At 40.2% G+C, this 15431-nt stretch overlaps 1 protein-coding gene across 1 annotated transcript in view; it reads right to left on the minus strand.

Annotated features, from left to right (window-relative positions):
- Positions 1–15290, minus strand: part of HS6ST3 (heparan sulfate 6-O-sulfotransferase 3) — a 271118-nt gene extending 255828 nt beyond the window's left edge. The window contains exon 1 of the mRNA XM_023947176.2: positions 14549–15290. Within this exon, the coding sequence (XP_023802944.2) occupies positions 14549–15081 (533 nt within the window). The 5' untranslated portion in view covers positions 15082–15290. The remainder of the gene's footprint in view (positions 1–14548) is intronic.
- Between the last annotated feature and the right edge of the window lie 141 nt (positions 15291–15431).

The raw sequence follows: 15431 nt of genomic DNA on the forward strand, positions 1-15431 counted from the left end.
CTTATTGTTAAGTAGTAGAAGTCTTTAAAAATTATTTTCAATTTGTTTAAATGCCAAGTTCTAATCAGAGGGTCACATCTATATTTACTAGTTTGGTTGCTTAATTCCTGAGCTCTTTTCAATACCATCTAGTTCTGGAAACTGGCACTTTTAAATACCATCTGTTTTATGTCTTTCTTCTTTCTTTCCTGCTTTTTCTTTTTAAGCTTGTTCCCTAATTGCTTCTACCAACACTTCAATTTGAAGAGAGATCCTTTAATACATCCTCCATAATGAAAGGTTCCAGTTCAGAACTTCTTCAAGCTCAAAAACGAACTTGGATACAAGAGGTAAGACAACAGCTGCTTTTTTTAATGGAGTTTTATTTCTAGAGGATAGAAGGAGAGATCATCTATTAGCACTGTGCATTCTGCAGTGGGCTTCTTGTTCACAGTGTGTTTCAAAAAGATTAATTTTATACCCCCTGCAAATTGTTCCTCAAAAACCTTTCTTAGCTGAATGTATGCATTCTTACCTTATACTGGCAGAAATTTATGAAGCTTTGTATTTTGCCCTTGCAGACAAAACTCAACTTTTAAAAAATGGTGAAAACCGCTTTATGTAACCACCTTTTACCCTAAAAGGATAATCAGCATGGCTGTTTAACTATGTCATGCCAATTCCTTTTTGGACTTAGTATCTTAGGTGCATGCATTTCCTCCAACACTCCCACATGGCATCCTCAAGTAGTTTCCATGCCACTTACAAGGATTTTAATTTTATGAATTGTCTTCAATATGGTTTTTAATTTTAAGTCATTTTCTTTTAAAAAAAAGGTCTCCAAAGCTGGGGATTGTTAGAGATGGAGGTAGATGATCCTACAAGAAATGTAAATACATTTTACAGAATGGCAGTAACACTCTGAACATATCCTGCACACAGGTTAGAAGCACATACGAAACTGCTTCTCCCTCTTCTGGTTTGCAGACTAACTGCTCCATGAAACACTCACTAATTGTGTCTGGAAATTTAGTCTCCACATGAATCAGTGTCTCAGCCACTGCTGCTGCCATGCAGGCACCAGGCTGACCATAAAGAAATACAACTGCAAGATTAGAAGAGAATCAAAGGGCTGCAAAGACAAAGAAGGGGACAAGAACAACCACATAATAAAGTCGGCTTATGTGCATTTACACACCACATTGCTCACAGGGCTCCAGGACTTGGAATAATATGTTTATGATTTTTCATGAGCTACTGTTTCTCTTAATTTCTAACCCACTATTATAGAGAAAAGAAAAAATAATTCAGATACTAGATGTTAATTCAAGAAGTAGAAGGCAAACAAATCTCTATTAAAAAATAGTAAGAAATCATATGCTAATTGCTTAAATTAGCTCTCAAAAATTTGAAACTAAAATTTGACTACTGAGATTGAACAAGCCACTGCAAAACCAATACACCTGCTGAAAATTGGCTCGATAGAACCGTGTGCATTCCTGTGTCTTGTTGCAAACATTTTCTATTTGGATTTCCTTGCATATAGCCTCTCCCATTAAATCCCTTTTTCCTCTGTTTCAGGCAGTGGTATCTCCCCCTCTGCTTGTACCTAACTTCTCCTCTTTACTTCATACATTTCCAGTCCCATCAAATCACCACCTTTTCTACCCAAGTTACAGAAGCATTTAACAACTCCTTTGCCTCTGTGGCAGGGGGACAAAGCCAGGGCCTGCCTTCCTTCACCCGCTGGGAAGGATTCCCCTGCTCCTTCCTCAAGATGAAACTGGTGTCTCACATTGCACAGCTGGCTTTCAGTACTGCCATTGGACACATTATGGTAAAACACTATATTTTACTTCCAATGCTGTCAACACTAACCTTAAATACCTTCTTCTCCAAGTCATTGTGAAAGTAGAAGACTGAAGCATGTGCTATTGAGACAACTTGCAATTGTTTAATGCTTTATCCTAGGGCAAATAGAACACAAATCAAAAGGAAACAATTATAAAAGCCCTCTGAGCAGCAGCTTAAGGGAAAAGGCAGAAACACAGAGTTACACAAAAATGCATTTTTTTCAATCCCTTGGCTTTTCAGGTAGGGGGGAAAAGACTTATTTTTCCTTATCTGTTTCTGTGTACTGCTAGGAACAGAGTGAACAATAAAAGAAAGAATTTAGGATAGATTAAACTGGTCGGTTGTGGTAGCTCCTGCAAAGCCAAACAGCTAAAAGCCCCTTTGAACTTGGACAGGGCAGACCAGCTCCAGAGCCCATTCAAGCCTGCAGCCTGCCGAACACACTCAGCAGAGAGAACACTACTCCAACCAGCGCACTCTATGCAAAGCAAGCAGCTACAATGCAAAAGAGATGTGAGTCAAACAAGAAAAACATATAAAACAAAGGCAAAAGAGCTGGCAAGACAGAAAGGACAGCAATGCAGGAGAGTGGGCAACATCAGGCTGCCAAGAAGGTAAATCAAAAATGTAGAACATGACCTGAATAACACAAGAAGTAGTAGGTATATTTACAGAAAAAAAAAAAAAAGATAAAAATAAAAAAGTGATTGTGAGAAAGAAGTATTTCATATTCTCCATGTCCTCTTAAGGTCTTCTGCTATCCATATATACAGTACAAAGTGAAAATCCTTTAGGCATATTATATAAATTTATCCCCTGAAAGGATACATAATTTGCAATTTGGCTTAAAATATCAATGCAACTCCAACAACCTCCTTGCTATGAAGTCTTCTCAATTCACCTTTTTTTTGTATTTTGGGTTTATGCTTAATATTTTCATTGAAACTACCTGATAATGTTCTGGAATACAAGTAGCAGAGCACGAAACAAGAATGATAAATTTCTAGCATCCCCACTGCTCTCCTATCAAAGCCACAGTTCTGTCTGGCCACACTTAAGCTTCCCACTCAACCTGTAAGTCAGATGCAGTCCATCAGTTTTCCTATTACTCTATTTACTGCAAAGCCCAGCAGCCATTTAGATGGCTGGTACTGACCCATATCACACTGGGATTCTTTATTCCATTCTCAGAAAACTGGCAATTTAATCAAAATTAAAAGATATACAGCCTGATAAAAAATAATCCGCACGAGTCAGAGGCAGTGCTCCAAAACTCAACATACATTTACACGGTCCTGGAGAGCAAAACAAAGACTTTGCTGAAGAAGGAAATGTGTTAGAGAGGGCCTGAGTTTTTTAGGAAAAGTAATTTCAGTTACCCCTTTCATTTAGGCGACTAAATTCTCTGTTTGGAGGAAATACTTTCAATGGGCATCTTCAGGCTTTAAAAGCCTGACAAAAAGGCATGATCACTTTAACACAGTTGAGGTGAAGTTTGTGACACAAGTCTGTCTTGAAAATGTGGACTTTAAACTTTTACTTCATAGAAGTGTAAAGGAGTCAAAAATAAAGATGAACAGAAAAACTAATTATTTGAGATTACATCTTCTGAATTTTTTCTGCTTGGTACTTTAAAGCTTTTATAATCCACTTTAAATAAATGTAAAGTTCTTTGCCTGTATATTTGCTGCTTTTTTTTCTGGGTTCTCTATTTGCCTACAGAAGCTTTGAAACTTGCACAATAAAATCTTATATATACTGATTGAAATATACATGTTGAAAGTTCAATCCAATAACTGAGGGGAAAAAGGCAAAACAGTTACATACTTTCATTACAAACTCTGGGAAGTTATCTCATGTTAATACATGAGAAAGTTTTACACTATCATTTAACTTTGAACAGTTTAAAAACATTAGCACTGTAGATGGAAGTTAGAGTTCTTAAGAACACTGTCTGCAATATGAATATGGAAACAATAAAAATGTTAGCTTTATGGATGAAAAGAATTCAAATAGAAATGGTTGACTCAACATACCCTCAAATAAAAAAAAAATAAAAGACAAATATTCTTTTAATTTTTTTTTGAGTGTATGCTGAGTCAACCATTATGCCTCTTATTCACTGAACTGCTATTCAAGTTCTAGTTTATCTACTAAAATCAATTTAATAATAAAAAATGTACGCTCACATGCACCAGAGAAACATACCATCCCACTCTTACAAGAAATGTACAAAGGAACATATTTTTGTAATACATGCTCAATGCCAACTTTACACTGGATGTCACAGAAGAATCACAGCCCATTTAAAAAGTTATTGTTGTAATAAGTTGTTTCTTCCAACAAACCAATGTAATGTCCACAGTGAAAAAAAAAATGTTGCATATATTCTTAATTTATTTAATAAATAGAGCTTCTGAGACTGTTCCAGGAATTCTCAAATTGAGGAACAAGGAGCAGTTAAAATACTTACTTCAACACCTTCTGATGTTGCAGCATCTTCTCTACTGTAATCTTTCTTCCCAGCTTTCATAAATACAAACCAAAACTGCACACTTAGCTTCAAGAAGGATTCAAGGAGCTACAGGTTGATGAGTCTCATGTCCATCCCTGGGAAGGTGATCAAGCAAATTCCCCTGGAGCAGTGGATGTCATTCACATTGACATCAGCAAGGACTTTGCCATGATCTCACACAGAGTTATTTGAGGAGTGCTGGTGAGACATGGGTACTATGTCTGATGGTGGCTGAAAATTTGTGGTGTCACTCAAGAACTGGCAGTGATGGCAATGCTGTTTAAAACTCCATTAATGACTTGGATGGTGGGATAGAGTCTGGTCTCAGCAGGTTCAGGGGTAACCCCACACTGGAGAAAGAGGTTATCACTCCAGAGACCATTGCTTCTATTTCAAACAACTTCAAGAAGAAAGAGACCTGTGTTGATGGGAAACACATGAAGATCAGCCATGGTAAGGGGTTTACTGTGAGGGTGGTAGTGAAGCTGTGGACAACCTATCTCCGAAAGTGTCCATGGCAAATTTGGACAGGACTTTGAACAATCTGCTCTAGTGGAAGGTGTCCCTGCCCATGGCAGGTGGATTGGAGCCAGATGGTCTTTGAGAGCCCTTCCTACCCAAACCATTGTATGATTCCATGATTCTACGTAGAAGAAAAAGCTTGCTCCTGAGGTGAAGTAACACACAAGACAGGCTGGGCATGCAGTGGACACAGCTCTGCAGAAACAGATCTGGGGTTCCTGGTGGACACTGCTGAATAACAGCCACCAAAATACACCCTTGGGAAGTGAAGCAGACTAACCAAGAATCGAGCTCTGTTGGTAGGAGCGACTAAGCAGGCTCGGGGAAGTGATTTCCCCTTTCAGCACTGGTAAGACAGCACCTGGATTGATGTGTCTGATTTTGAGCCCACCAATAAAAAGCAAACCTTGGTACAGTGGGAGCTGTCAGCAGAGGGCCACCAAGACGATCAAGAGGCTGGGACACATGACACATAAAGAGTGGCCAAGTAAGGCTTTTTCAGTCTGGGGACAAGGCAGCAATCACGCAGACCTCATTACTTTATTCAATTTTCATGTGGGAGTAAATAGAAAAGTCATAACCTGACTCTTTTTAGATGCACACAGCAGTAAGACAGGAAGAAACAAACACAAGTGGAAAATGGGACATTTCTACTAGCTGAGAAGAAAAGCTCTTTTTCCCACAAGGGTGGCCAAACACTGCAAGAAGCTGCTCAGAGACCCTGTGGCATCACCATCCCTGGAATTACTCAAAATTTCTGGGTATAGCCTAGAACAACCTGCTCTAGTTAGACTTATTTTAGAAAGGGGTTTGAGCTACATGACTGTCAGAGGTCCCTTCTCACATAATTCTATAATAAATCCAAATTATTTGTAGTAGAAAATAACATAAAGTATTTCATTAAGTTACTCTTCTCATCTGAACCTTGTTAAGTCGGCAACAGAAATGACACAGCTTTAGCCTGACAGAGGCATTTCTGGCATGAAAACAAAGGTTTTTGCAGTTACAGAAGTTATTCATCACTCACACTGGGAACTTCTTGGAAAATAATGGTCCTACTACTATCACTAAAAATTAAAGCTTAGTTAAAGGATGAAATTAACAGCTGAACACCCTGCTATTAGGGCTTTACACAGCTGGAGCTGAAGATGCTTAATTTACTATTTGGCTTTCTTGTTACAACACTTATCTGACTTGAGAAAACCAGAAAAATAAAACACCTATGTAGAATAGGAGCTCAAACTACCCAGTACTTCAAGTTTTCATTACCTATGTATCTTTCTCCTCCAGCAAGTATAAAAGCAACATGTGGAAAAATTTAAACCCTAAACCATTTGTATCGGAAAAAAAAAATTCAAATTGCATAACTTTGATCCTTCCTTGACCTCACAAGACTGCAGAGTTACTTCTGCTCCCTGCTCTCTCCTAGATTTCACTCTCACTTGAGGCTCACATCTTACACCTACACTGCTTCTCCTCTTTCTCCTCTTCCTCAGAGGATTTCCTCAAGCAAACACCATCAGTTGCTATTCCTCCTATCCACACATTCTCAGACAGAGACTATGTGCAAAGATACATGAAATTAAAGTCAAAAATTTCAAGTAGACACTTTTATGTATGCAAATACACAAACACTGAGATACAAAAGTATTTGCTACTTAAACAAAAGCCAGCTCACAAATCAAATGGAAATCTGTAAGTTAGCAAGTTATTTACATTGATATCATTCGAATTTAGATGAGAATTTTTTTTAAATAGTATTTTTTTTTTTTAGTGCTTTGTGAAGCGCTTTATTTCACTGTCCTCTCTTTCAAGTTAATTTATTTGCAGAAAGTAACTGGTCTCAGAGATGTCAGCTCCTCCACATACATCCTGAAGGGACCATTTCCTTCCAGTATCAAAGAGCACCATGTGGTGAGATTTATCATCAAGTTACTTCACAGAACAAGAAATATACTCTCAAGCCAATTATGAATATCATAGTTTGTCCCATCCTTTGGAAACTGAAGCTGCATCTATTCATTGCTTTCCCCATCCCAAAATTATTCTTCATATGGCATTCAAAGTTTATCCACTACTGTGCCAGTATGTTTGTCATTTCTGTCTGTTTGTAAAACATTCAGAGAGACACAGTCCTGCACGACCCTGTCACTTCCACAGCTGACCTAGAACTGTATGAAACACTTCCAATGGGAATGAAAACCACATTTATATCAAGTCTAACAATTATTTAAGAAAAAAAAATGGAGGTTAAGGCATGAAGTTTAAACACTGGTTTTTTTTCTAAGATGACTTCAAGTTGTGGGCCTCTCTTCAGATCTTTTTGGAAGTACACATAAGACCACCTAAGTGTAAGCTTCATAGCAGAATCAAAGCACTAATAGCTCTTATCCTTACAATAACCCATTTTCTACCTTTTCAGTCAATACATATTGAGATCTCAAGCACTGATCATGTAATAGACCATAAGTACTTCAAGAGTTACTGATTTTGGTACTCTAGCAATTTCTCTGAAAGAAGATTCATGCCATCTCAAACAAAATCCCAAAATACTTCTGTTAAGTTTTTCCCCTTAAAACAGTAGTTTCACGGCTGAATAACTGTAACCTAGCAGCTGTCCAAATGAGACTCTTAATTCATGCAATTAGCCTCTTACACAGTGTTTAAAACCTTGCTCAGCAATTATAGAGGTTTTAAGAGACTTAAAGTTACCTTCTGAGGCAACTGGGAACATTACGACAATCATTGTAGCATAGAAATTTGGGTTATAAATATTACCAGAGAACAGGCAGCAAGTTGAACGCAATACTAAAAATATTAAAGAATACAGGCTTTCCCTTGCTCTCATTCTGCACAAACAGCAGCAGAGCCTTTACATTACATATAAGCTCAATTCACTGCCATGGCTTCACCAAACTCTGGGAGGAGATGTTTTACTCTTGCTTACTAACAAGTCAAGACATTGAAAACTGCCAGCACACCTGAAAGTAGAAACCATTCAGTTCAATCAGATCTTTAACACTTTCCATTCAGCTTCTCTGTGATCACTAGAGCCGAGCTGGCAGAGATTTTGTTCTTCTCCACAAAGAGTTCTTAAAAAAAAAACAACTCCACAAGCAAGCTTAGAATTTTATCCCTATTTTTGCCACTGGCTGGGTCTACAGATCTGATCTCTATCAGTGTAAAGGCATTACACAGCAACTTTTCCCGTTCACAAAGTAACCTTTCCCATTCTGCCTCAAACCGATAAATATCCCAATATTATGTAAGAATTTAAGCAATACCCTACTCAAAAGGATTGGAAACTATTCTAAATTAGGCAGCTGGTTAATATAAATTAAAAGAGCATCATAACACGAGAAAGTTAAAACAAAAACTGCCAAAACTGCTTAAAAATGAAAAAGCTGCTATGTCTTATAACACTGTACAGCCCTAGGGGATGTTCCTGACACTTCCACTCTTTTCTTCTCCCGCAGGACTTCTCTGCCTGGCTCCTGCACAAAAAAGCAAACAGCTCCTGCATTGTACAGAAAACCTTATTAGGCAGAAAAAAATTATTTTCCAGAAAGAAACACCAGAAAAGGACAAATTTGCTTGGATAAATCACTAAATTCTCTTCCAGACAACTAGAACTGCAGTTCAGGTGATCATTTCCATGGCATGCACCATCCCAGCTCAAAACTTACTCTGTTCCAGTTACCCATAAATTACAATGATGGATGAATAAGAACTCTCCATTCCAATTTGAAATAGTGCTGACCGCTCTTTTATCATTCCTGGCAATTAACAGTAAACATGAGTTCTAGTCATTTTTTTGTAGGCAACCTGCTGAGATTTATAGCGGTACCTTCAAAAGCCTGAAGACAAGACTTATCTTTGGGTGAAGGATTTTTCAGGGTTGTGACAACCTTGATGCAGAAAAGTTCTGGTACATCAATCATTTGTCTGCTATTCTGACAGGGGAAACCTCACAGGTGACACATACAGTGCAAAAGCAGTTAAGGATAGTTGGTAGTTGTTGCCACAAGTTCTAGACAAGTTGTCTGCAAACAAATAGAAGAAAAAAATAGCAGACAGCATTACTACCTCAATCAATTTGGATCAAAACAGCCTTATTTCTCTCTAAAATACAGTCATTGACTTCAAATAGGAACATTAGAAAGGAAATGCTTTTCAAAAAAACAAAAAAAAGGGACGACTTTAGGCAACATCTCCAATCACTCCCATAAGCCAAAAAAAACCCCACAATCTAGAAAAAAAAATGCTGTGGCAAGGGCAGAACTCCCTGAAAAGCAATTCTGAGAGTTATCAAACAAAAGATTTATTAAAAAAGGATTTCATTCTATTCAATGTTTGCAACCAACAACATAGATGCTGAAAACAAAACCATTTTTACTAAATGTGCCAATGATGAAAAGTTAGGAAGGACAAAAAACTTAAATCAATTTGCAAATGAAAGAAATTGACAGAAGGGGAATGAAATCCACTGGGGATGAGCACAAAACTCCTACAAAAAGACAATGGAAAATATAAGTAATAGTCTTTAATAAAATGAATAATGTCTGAATCCCAAGCTAACAGTCAATGTCAGACAACTGCAAAATGGTAAATATCAGTGAAGTGTACAACCACAAGCACAACTTTCAGAACAATCCAAGTAATCTTTTCTGGTCCATTTTGTACTACAGTTAAAAAATTAAATACTGTACTCCCACTGTAACACCACTTTTCAAGAAAACAACTATCACAAAACCGAAAAGCAATCCATTCTTTGTGTTCCTCCAATAAAGACAGAGTGAATTTGGTTTGGTTACTATTTAAGCAGGGAAGCTTGAAAGAAGGCTTCCTAAGAACCAAAGTACCCAGAAGGCTACTGCAGAGAAAACAGGATCAATTTGTTCTCAGGTTCTCAAAAGACAGAAGATGCAATGGGCTTAAAATTGAAGTTAACAAGATTCACACTAAGCACTTGGGGAAGACAACACCACTTTTCAATTTTAAGGACAATGTAACCCTTGAGCAGATTAGACTGGAGACAGGTAAGGAAGTAAAAAGCTCACAGTCAGTAGCAGGAGCACAGGAAATTGTTTAGTCATTATTGTTCCTTACATTTATTTTACAAACTACATAGAATTTACTGGCTCCAGCACTCATCTTAGTAGAAGATACTAATGTACAACAGAGAATTTGTGGGGGTTTTTTTCGGTTTAAACATTTGTGACTTTTTATTATTTTCTCTCAACTATCTTCAGCATAGTCTTATTTTTCAATTAACAGTATCACATTTTTGTGATGATTAGTTACCACAGCTGCCAAGATCAGAGTCTGTCTTATGTCCTATTATAGCTAGAGCTTAAAAAACACATAATAGTCTAATAAAGGAATGCAAAAGAAGTAAAAGTAATCTTACTAATATTTTCTATTCAACTCTCCCCATTCCAGGACTCATGGGTTTACTACTGATTTACACTTCCATAGAAAAATGTAGCATATGTTAAGTTAAACAGGACAAGGAAATAGAGAGTATAATGGAAGTGAATTAATGAAAATCAATAGTTTTGAAGACTAAACTGCATTGACAATAAAGCTTATGGGGTTTACATAACCCAGGTGATTTCACTGTTTCATACTGGAAAATTAGGCAAAACTTTCAATAAAGTGTTCTTTCAATAAAGTGTAGTTTAAAATATTGCTTTCCTAGTTTAATCAAACTTCAAATACTTCAAAACAATGATAAATAATTATTAATTATATGGCAGCTATCTTCAGCAACGGATAAAATGTGCCTTGATCAGGTTTTCTCAGGCTAGCTCAAGCGTTCCTCCACAGAGCAGAGAGGAAAGCAAGCCCTAAGGATTACCTGGTAACCTAACAGAGACAGACATTCAGTTTGGACAATGTCTCTGCAATATTCGATGCAGAGACTCTCCTTCTCTAGTTTTAGACACAATTCTAGTCTTTCCCAATTCACAATTCTAGCCTTTCCTTTGTTATCAGTGAATGGAAGAAGTGGCCCTCCAGAAGACAATTCAGCAGGTGTCAGACATGTCCGAGACCCTTAAAAGGGCTGCCTGTGTTATTCTATTTCTCCCCACTGTCTGCAGAGGCAGCCTAATGTCACTCAGACTTTACACCAACTCCTCCCTGGCATACCAAGTTAGACATCTCACAACATTTCTCTTCCCATTCTTTCCTCAAGCAATGCTGGCTAAGATTCCACAGTCTCAGCTTCTTGGCACCTCTGAAGGAAGGCCAAGTTCTGGGGGTGGGGGAGCTGAACACAAGCATCACCAACTTCAAGGGCTTCCACAGAAGGCAATGCAAACACATAAAAGACTGTTTCTTAAAAAAAATAAAAATAAATAATTTTAAAAAATTAAAAGGCATCATTCAGATAGCAACTTTTGTAAATTGAAAGCTACATATTAGTGTACCTAGTAGCCTGGCTCTGTAGACACTTAAAGGTATTTTAGCAGAAAATCTCACATCCTGAAAATGAAAACATATGCAAACGTTTGAAGAAATTAAATCTACAGTTTTTGTCTTGGTTTGGTTGTTTTTTAAAGTCATGTCATTCAAAATAATTACTCTGCTTCCTAAGAAAAGTGATTCTACAACTTCACCGTAGCATCCAATATGTTAATAACAAACAACTTTTCATAGTGAATCTGGGACAAGGCACAGCACACCATTAAGTCCCACAGAGGTAGAAGTCCATGCTGGCACTTGGGCTTAAAGAAGTTCAGATTTCTGGAGCACAGCATCGGTTTTTGCTCCATGTTCCATCTTGGGTCCTAAGACTTCAAACTCCAACCTTTGAAAGAGGAAAAACTAAGACAAATTCTCTTTAAAACCCTAAACTGATTTAAATGCACTGTCCATGAAAGACAAAGACTGAGGAGAGGTAGTGTTTCACAGATCTTCTAGGACCTTTACCATAATCATCTACTCCTTAACAGCTAGAGCCTTCTCCCATGAATTCTAATTATAGTTTCTTCATTAAATCTTCTGAAGATCTGTGTTAAAAGGTAGGTCTTAATCTAACTTACACTATTTTTAGCCCTCTAAGAAACAAGTTTTCACTATCATACACTATAAATCCTTTATTCCTTCAGTGTGGTAAAAGACAGACCGCATAACACCTGCTACATGGAGAAACAAGAAAAAAAAAAATCTGAAATACACATAACATCTTCACTGCACCAAATATATGGCACAAGAGATCAAGCACCTCTGTACCAAACCCATAAGAGTCTGTCCTGCTGGCCACAAAGAAAATCCATTGTCAGATATGTAACAATTTAGCCTAATTTTCTGACACCATAGCTGGAAGGCAGAATATAAAATTTGAGCTATTCAAGGAAGTCTAGTGCTTCAAATACATTCAGAGGCTTTAAAGGAAGTCTCAAAAATATTCAGTACACTTTACATTAGACTTGTATGCTAGTTTCTTGCCTATTTTAGGTATAGTGTTCTCAATTCTCCATTTAGATATTAAAAAAAGACTTAGATGCACACTTCTAATAGTACAGCAAAGTAGTTTGGGCTTGATTCCAATTTTACCAGGAGCAAAGACATTCACAGCAGAGATAATCCATACTTCAGGGTTATTTGATTCCTTTTAGAGCTCCTTGAGAAGCTGAATTCAAACTACATGGTTATAATGACACAACAAAGGGAAAAATGTAAAGGTGTCTCCTAGGACAGGTTATAATACAAGAGTAAGTATTATAATGATACAATGAATTATTATTTGCAGGGCTTTCCTCATTTATGTGAAGACAAATCAAGAAGTGCAGTCTTACACTAGCCAAATAATCTGCTAATTAAACAAAATCAGTAACCAAAAAAATGCAGAAAACAGTATTCACCTATAATAGTGAAGTATCACTATGTGTCTTTTTTCAATCAAAGTAATTACTAACTATGCACTGAATAACCACTATGACTGGCTGTGCAGCAGAACTTGAAGTTTTAAATTTACCTAATACAAGAATGGTTTTCTGCAATAGTACTGAAACCACTAGTCCAATTTTACTGTTCATTTATAATCTTGACAATTGAATTTAGCACTCAGTTGTTTACCTACTAATATTCTTCATGAGAGAGAAAAAGTAAACTTCACTGGCAGACTACGTATTTTCAGACATTTTTACAAGTATTACTCTTCCTCCTCCCCTCTCTTTTACGTTGTAAATTTCTTGAATATTTCTTAAAGCTCTACAGCTACCACCAAGTGATTTTGTCCCTGAAGACATTCACAGCATTTCTCTTCCATCAGCAAATATATACACTTCAGCTAAAGTTTTTTTCATAAAATTGTATGAATTACCTTAACAGTATTCTGCAAGTACAGTCCAAGTCCACAGCCATCCACAATAAATTCAAATTATTCTGACTGGAGTCTCTCCAAATGCAACTAGCTTTGCTGTATGGGAGGGCCTTTGATGTTCACATCAAATAACCTTCAAATTATTCAACAACAACAACAATCAACTCCATTGTCTTGATGAATAAACCCTGTGAAAATGTGCCCACGAATGTCATGGGCTATACATGTTCTTAAGTGACAAGATACAAACCACAGCGTAGAAGTGATTCTACTGAATATTTAAAGTTCGTGGATTCACAAAATCAAGATGGATACTAAAATGAAAGGACGTAAGGTAGCTGCCAAACTATACAACTTTTAAAAAAGGTATTCTTCCTATATTTTCCTTAATATTTTACAGATGACGGAGTTACAATTATTAAAGTGCAGAGGTTTAAGAGTGAATTCAGCTTGCAACTCCTTAATACACATGTCCAAAATCAATCAAACAAATAAAGATACGTTCTAACGCTAGCCTGAATAATCTGATCGAATGGTAAATAAATCAGAACGAAGATCAAAACTTACTGAATCACCTAGAGGTATCTTTTATCAAGAGAGATCACCCATCTGACAACTTTTCTATGTTTAGAACAGACAAGACCTTTCACGAGACCCAACAAAACCACACTAGAACGTGCAGAGAGGCGGCATGCACACAGAATTCCCTTTTCCACTATCATCAGATCATCAAAGGGCCATTCACGGTGCGATTTCTGCACTGTACTCAGTGTTCCCTGCACACAGCCTGCCACGCACGGTCTCCAGACTTTGAGCTTGCACAGAGGGCGAGCGGTCAGAGCAGCACGGCAAGCTCAGAACCCGCCTGTCCGCCAACACCAACACGCGTCAAAGAGAGTTTAAGGGCTTCTGGATACTTCCAACTCCGCTAGTTACAACCTTCAGCAGCTGCAACGATCCATCAGATGCTGCAGAGGCATTCTTGCTGCAGAAGATCACAGTGATTTGTTAGAGACGAATTTCGAAAGGACAGCTACACAGATAGGAGAAACTTGCGGAGCAGGAGCGGAGTTTCTCCCGTTTCTAACCCGCACGCGCTTTACGTGGAATCGGCACGAATTGGAGGCAAAGCGAGAACATCACAGGTAACAGAGCGGGAAGGCAAGGGCCCGCAGCAGAACCTGCCCCGCAACGCCAGCCTTGCCCCGCCGCTTGTTTCTTATTGAGGACGGCAGCGGACAATGGTCTCCCGGGGGCTGGGGAGCGGGACCTGCTGCCAGGGCACCTTGCCACGGCACCGGGAAAGGCGGGATCTGATTTGGAGCATCTGGAAAGCGGGCACTGACCTGAGGGTGCGGTTGCCGGCGCAGCCGCGGCGCTCCATGGCGGCGGGCACGCAGCTGGTGAGCTCGGTCCAGTCGGCGTGCAGCCCGCAGCTCCAGCCCGTGGAGAAGCGGGAGAAGAGCCAGGTGTCCTTGTCGCCGCCCGGGCGGTGGCAGGCGCACTTCTTCTGCCCGGCCCGGCAGTAGCAGGGCTGCTCCAGGTGGATGTTGCGCACCAGGTGCCGCCCGAACGTGGTGCCGCCCGTCTTCTGGATGTGGAGGAAGACGATCACGTCGCGGCCCCGCATGTCGAACCGCACCCGCCGGCACAGCTCCCCCCGGGCGAACGGGAACTTGGCCGCCAGCCGCGGCATCGCCGCCGCCTCCTCCTCCTCCTCCCGCTCCTCCGGGCCCCCCCCGCGGCGGGCGGCGGAGGCCGGCGGGCGGCGGGGGCAGGCGGCGCCGGGGCAGGCGGGCGACACGTACTGGTAGACGATGAGCAGGAAGAGCAGCGCCAGCAGCGGCGGCAGCAGCCACCTGTTGAAGCGCTCGTCCATGGCGGTACGCGGGGGCAGCGCGGCGCGGGATCAGGCGCTGCCGGCCGCTGCCGGGACGGCCGCCCCGCTCGGATCCCGCAGCCGAGGGGCGCCCGGCTGCATCCCCGACGGCATGGTCCTGGCAGGCGGGCGGCCGCGGCTCGCTCCGCTCAGCCCAGCGCGCCGCGCCGCACCCCGCCCGAGGCGGCCATCCCGCGCCCGCTGCCCGCGGCTGGGCGCCGAGCGCCGTGCCCGGAACGCGCTGCCCGGCGGCAGCCGCACAGCTCCGCTCCCGATCCCGCTCCGCCGCAACTCCAGCCCAAACACAGCGCCCGGCTCCCGGCGGGGCGCGCCCCGCCCCCGCCCGCCGA

Source organism: Cyanistes caeruleus, chromosome 3, assembly GCF_971803275.1.
Source record: "Cyanistes caeruleus chromosome 3, bCyaCae1.hap1.1, whole genome shotgun sequence".
Classification (NCBI taxonomy): domain Eukaryota; kingdom Metazoa; phylum Chordata; class Aves; order Passeriformes; family Paridae; genus Cyanistes; species Cyanistes caeruleus.